Source organism: Centruroides sculpturatus, unplaced genomic scaffold (assembly GCF_000671375.1).
Source record: "Centruroides sculpturatus isolate CEXI.00-Female unplaced genomic scaffold, Cexi_2.0 scaffold199, whole genome shotgun sequence".
NCBI classification, from domain to species: domain Eukaryota; kingdom Metazoa; phylum Arthropoda; class Arachnida; order Scorpiones; family Buthidae; genus Centruroides; species Centruroides sculpturatus.
Genome location: NW_019384516.1, coordinates 502,539 through 508,427, shown reverse-complemented (window position 1 = coordinate 508,427; position 5,889 = coordinate 502,539). Strand labels below are relative to the sequence as shown.

At 27.9% G+C, this 5,889-nt stretch overlaps 1 protein-coding gene across 1 annotated transcript in view; it reads right to left on the bottom strand.

Annotated features, from left to right (window-relative positions):
* Nucleotides 1–5,889, bottom strand: part of LOC111622577 (pre-mRNA-splicing factor 38B-like) — a 43,130-nt gene that overhangs the window by 8,076 nt on the left and 29,165 nt on the right. Inside the window, exon 5 of the mRNA XM_023364992.1 lies at nucleotides 453–745. Coding sequence (XP_023220760.1) covers nucleotides 453–745 — 293 coding nt within the window. The remainder of the gene's footprint in view (nucleotides 1–452; nucleotides 746–5,889) is intronic.

Genomic DNA, 5,889 nt, shown 5'->3' with positions numbered 1-5,889 from the left:
CAGCACTTTCACTGGATAGAGGTTGCTTGGTAAAATATCTATCCAAAGAGGTTTGGCTTTGCCTACTTTTTAAAATGTTTCTAAAATGACTTAGGCAAATGTCATTACTCTGAGCAGCAATACGGCTTTTCGGGATGTTTCTTTTCAATAAAATCAGTCACTTTCTGATAATACCTCAAGATTTCCTTTATCAAGTGAGATCCACGACGAAGCAAACATGCGGACTGAGACCAATGAATAGAAGTGAATAAAAAATGGCACTGCGAACTAATGTAATGTCCTATGGTGAGTTTTTGTTCGTATTGTGGAGCAAAAATATGTTCGAATTTCATGTCGTATCCTGAAAATTTCGTATGCTGGGGCGTTTGTATCCTGAGGTACCACTGTATAAACTTTTTCTTAGCAATTAAGATATTATTATTAAAAAATTTAGGTACAATACCTGAACATACCTCCTGTCTCTCTCATCCCATTCCAAATCATCATTTGCATTTGGGAAGTTTGTATGCTCCTCAGCTGAATCTTCTGGCCACCTAGCTTTCTCTTCATTCTGAATGGCAGTGGCTGCAGCTCCACCAGCTTTTGGTGCTGGATTACGAGTTGACAGTTTTGTGTCAATATCTTTTTGAATAGGCAAAGGAATACGTGGAAATAATGTTGAGAACCATTCTAATTTAGTAAGAAAATGGCGTAACATTTCACCTATTGTCATAACCTGACCTCCACCTGCTTTCACATCAAGTTCCTGTAACAATTAATGAATATTAAAGCAATGATACAGAAACAATAAAGTTTTAGAAGTATTTTTTTCATTTTAATTAGTAATTATTAATTCACTGAATATGCAATTATAATAAAATAAAATTCTGTTGAAACCATAATGAAATGGAAGTTTTTCAATTATTCATAATTTCTAATTTAATTCCACAAATACTGTATAAAAATTTTGAGAGAATTACTAATCACAGTCTTCCAAGTTACTCGACAATAGCCAAAACTGCAATATTTTAATTATTAACTAAATACAGCATTTGTTAAATTTAATGTCTATATCGGAAGCAAAACTTCGGTAATTATTTCTTATTTTAGTGATTTCAAAACTATTAAAGGCCAATGAAAAAATATCTAAAAATTAATAAAATATTTTTTTAATTATTATTTTCCAAAAAATATTTTTATAGAAAAAAATTTTTATTCACTGGAACCTAAAATCTTATTGTCATGTACTTGCCAGGTGCAAGTCTGGTTGGAAGCAGTGAGGTGAGCAGCCTGGAAGAGAGTGACACCATCTAAATAAAATAATTTTGCATATTAATTTCAACAATATCAAGTAAAAAAATAAATATTTTACTTAGATAGGGATAAAACATATTAAAAAATATGTTTTAAAAATAAAAGTTTATTATGGGAATAAGAAAATAAGCTAGATAAAGCTTACAGATATATTCATTTATAGTATCTCTCAGCAATAGCTAATACTGTAAATTTAATCTACATTCGAATTAATCTAGTCTATTGAAAAACTATACATATTATTAAATTTCATAATGATAATTATTGTATATTATTTAGTATATATACTGTACATTTCAACTTTTAATTATTAATAAAACTATAAGTTATGGAATTAATTTTTTAAAATACCAATAAATAAAATATAAGGGACAGTATTTTTTCAGTTATTTGCACTGTATTTGTAAGGAAGAAAACTGATGACATACCTCTTGTATGATTATCTTAAATTGATCTCATAAAATATAATTTTATGAGATACAATTTACATCAAAATATTTAAACTTCTGACTACAGTTCTTTCATAATCCAATTAACTGAATATTTTTATGATTTTCAAAATCAATATATTTTTTAAAACATTCTTCTTAATAGATGAAAACATTAATAAAATATTGTTGTTTATCTAATTTTATCTAACAGCCTATACAGGGTGTATCAGAATGATGTTTTAAAAATTTGGGGGGATGTAGAAGATGAAATTTTGAATGTTTTGATATAAGGAATCCATAGCCGGAAATGTGATATAAAGTTTCTACAGCACTTTGCAGTCAGTATGCTGAATGAAACAGCAGAATACAGTATTTATGACAAGTTTTATTGACAAAACAGTACAGTACAATCAAACTGTACTTCGAATCAGTGTCTGCACTACTTTAGAGTAAATGATCAATGCGACGACCACCAACTTTGCTACATAATGTGCAATGACAAACCATGTTTTATATGACTCTCTGTAAGATGCCACACTCCCCTCTGATGGTATTAAAAGCTGTAAAGATGCACTCCGTATGCTCATGAACTGTTCCTACAGGTGTTGCGTACACAAGGGACTTTACATAACCCCAGAGGAAGAAGTCAAGAACAACAACATGATGTCAGTGGACGGAAGGGTAGCTACCAAAGTGAAGGGCGATTAAGCACTTCCTACCGCTGTAGAAACTTTATATCACATTTCCAGCTATGAGTTCCTTATATCAAAACTTTCAAAATTTCATCCTCTACAATCCCCCAAATTTCTAAAACGTCATTCTGATACACCTTGTATATTATACAATAAATCAATTATCAACACACTAGACAATAAAAAAATTTTTTTAGAATATAGACTTAAGATTCATTAATTATTACTATTTCAAATCTAATTTAAAGTGGTTTAAAAAAAAAGTATTAAAACTAAGTCTATTTTAAGTCCTAAACATCTCTACTTTCAAAAAACATTTTTTCATTTGATGTCTGCACAATTCCTTTCTAAAGATTTCTTCCTGTGAATAAATATTTTTGTATCAAGAGACCAATTTCTAAGACTTTTTCAGAATGATTCATATTTTTCTTGACATCAAAAGTTACATGACTTGATCCAAAGAAAAATATCTTGGTACACAAAAATAATAATCTTATTTCACCAAAAATATTTGCCAGAAGTATATCATCAACATGACATTCTGAAAATTAATTTAAGAACTTAAGCATTCTTTCCCATTACATATATATATTATATATAATATATGTAGGTTTCAAAAATAATCCTTTTGTCTTTGTTGTCTAAAATTTGTATTTACTCCTGTTTTTAACAAATAAAAGTAATAAAGTTTAAAAGAATTAGAAATAAACTACAAAAAATTTCAAATAATAAAAAAATCTAGAAATACTCTTTGATTCAACCTTTATCTTTAATACTTTATATTTTTGATAAGGCTTATATTCCAGATAGAAATTTGTTAATATAATTACTCTACTAAAAAAATTATATTTATACAGCTATTTTTTCCTCTTTGAATAAATTATTTTAATTAACTCAAAATTAACTTTTAAATTGTCTAATTTTTATTTCAAATACTAATCATGGAAACTTGTCTTTTGTTTTCCTTATGATGTAATTTCTTTAATCTTAGAACATTATTTGAAGCAAAAGGTATACTTCAATTTCTTCTTTGTTTTTTACTTCATTTTTCAACTAGATATTTTCACAAATAGTTTAGAGCAAAGGACAGCTTAAAACTTATTTCCAACTATTCTTTGCTTGTATGTATGAATTGCTTCAAAAAATTCAATTTGAAAAATTGTAAATGACACTCTTATTTATTATTATGTATGAAATCAAATCCAACATATAATAATCATACAACACTGCCAAATTTTTATTTAGACTATAATGTAGCTATTTAATTATAAAGGTATTATGTAATTTTGGACTAAACTTAGGCAGTTAAAATATAATCTTACATTATATTTAATTTGAAATAAATAAATTTAAAATATTCCGGATAAAAAAATCAATCCAGAGCAGAACTTGCAACATTTGCTTACTGTGCAGATGCATTGCAAATTAAGCTACCTGAACCTCCATTCAATCTTTGCTTTCAGACCAATTAATTCAGAAGATATAACCATACAGGTAAATTGCTGCACAGACTGGAAATGACTATTCCCCATGGCCCTCAGTCAACTTAAGCTTAATTAGCCCAAATAAAAATCTAGCAATATATGATTATTACTATTATTTTAATTATAATATTAAAATATTAAATAATTTAAAATGTAACAGTTTAAATTACTTTCTTGTTTAATGCTAAACAAAGCTTTGGACTCTTGGATATAAGCCTTAATCCAAAATTAAGAATTAAATAAAAGATTAAATTTGAATAAAAAATTTCATGATTTTCTATATTTTATTTAACATATTACAGTCATTCCAAAGCTGATGGCCGATAATTGTGTTTGAATGGGACTTGGGAATATTGATGATAATTCATAAAAATTATGTTTACAAAAAACTCTGATACATGTTCTCATTATAAAATTCTATGATAAAATAAAAAAGTATATATATAGATATATATAATATTTTGAAAATATATTCAAAAATCTTGCAAGAAATTGTCTTTGAACAAGAAATTTTGAAAGATACACTCAACTTTCTCTTAAACTCTTTTCTATCATAATGAAGTTGTCCTTGTTACCGTACATTCAAACTCCTTGGCCATCAGCCTTGAACTGTAAAATTAAAAAAATTTTTATAATTTATTTCTCATCTCATATTACCAAACTTTGCTATAACTAGATTTGTTTTTCTTTTAGTTCATTTATAATTAATGAGCTTTATATATATATTTATTTAACTTTTAACACTTAATATTTGAAATGTTATTGCCTTTAAGCTATTTAAGTTTTCCTTTTAAATAATATAAACTTGTCTCATTAATTACAATATTTATTTATTTATTTTTAGATATATATTAAAAATTAATATTTGTTATAGATAATAGTCCTGTATACAACCCTTAATTTATGGTAAATAAATATTTCTGATTATTTTGAACAAACTAAAGTTTTCAAAATAAGTTTTTCAAAAAGTTTTTCTTTGTATATTTAGTAAAAATTTGTTTTCAGTTTAACAAATATTGTCAAAATATAAAATATTGTCTATAAATTTAAACTCAAAATATTGTCACACAATATTTTTTAAAAATTTGTTAATAATGAAAAAAATTCACTGGTATGAATAAATTAAAGAAATTTTAAATTTTAATAATTTTTAAAAAATGAAGTTAATTTTTCAATCAAAATTAGCATACATCTTATTATGCAAATATTTTGATGCAGTACTACTTATCCAAATTAGTAACAACTTTAAAAACAACTCTCTAAAGCCTGGTACCCACATGCGGCAACGGATGACAGAAATCGTCGACGGAAACAGTTGCCGTTCCGTCGTCTTTCCGTGTCGCGTGTACTCACATGTGGAAATTACCCTACAATTGAAACGCGCCATCTGCCAGCCGTAGATATAAACCAGCTACTACAGTAGGTAGACCACGTGCCAGTAGTCGAAAATGGTGTCTACCGAGATTGCTTTGTTATATCAATTAAACTTTTTAGGTTTGCCTTCGATTCATCGCAAATAAAAAAAATCTCAAAAACGAATAATTTGGATAGGAAAAATATTCTAAATCGTCGAAAGTTAGGAATATCGAATACTTTCGTCGCCGAATTACGCTTACTCCATTCCCAATACTTTACGCAGTAAGTAAGTCTATTTGACATTAATATTTAAATCGGATAGTAATATAGAGTATAAATGAAATATATTAGCGTATTAGTGTACAAATAAAGCTTTTTAGCTTGCCGACCGCCATAGTTCGAATGCTATCGTCCCACGTGATCTTTATGACGACATTGCTAAACCGTCTTCCTATTGGTCTAATTTTTACCGTGCCGCTTTCCGTCGCGGCAAAAGTTGAAAATTTTCAACTTCGTATTCCGTCGACGTCGACGGCAAAAGTGACGTCATTTTGCCGTTCCGTCGTCCGTTGCCGCATGTGGGTACCAGGATTAACTGTGTCCACGGTAGAGAAAAGAAAGTAAGATGCTGCG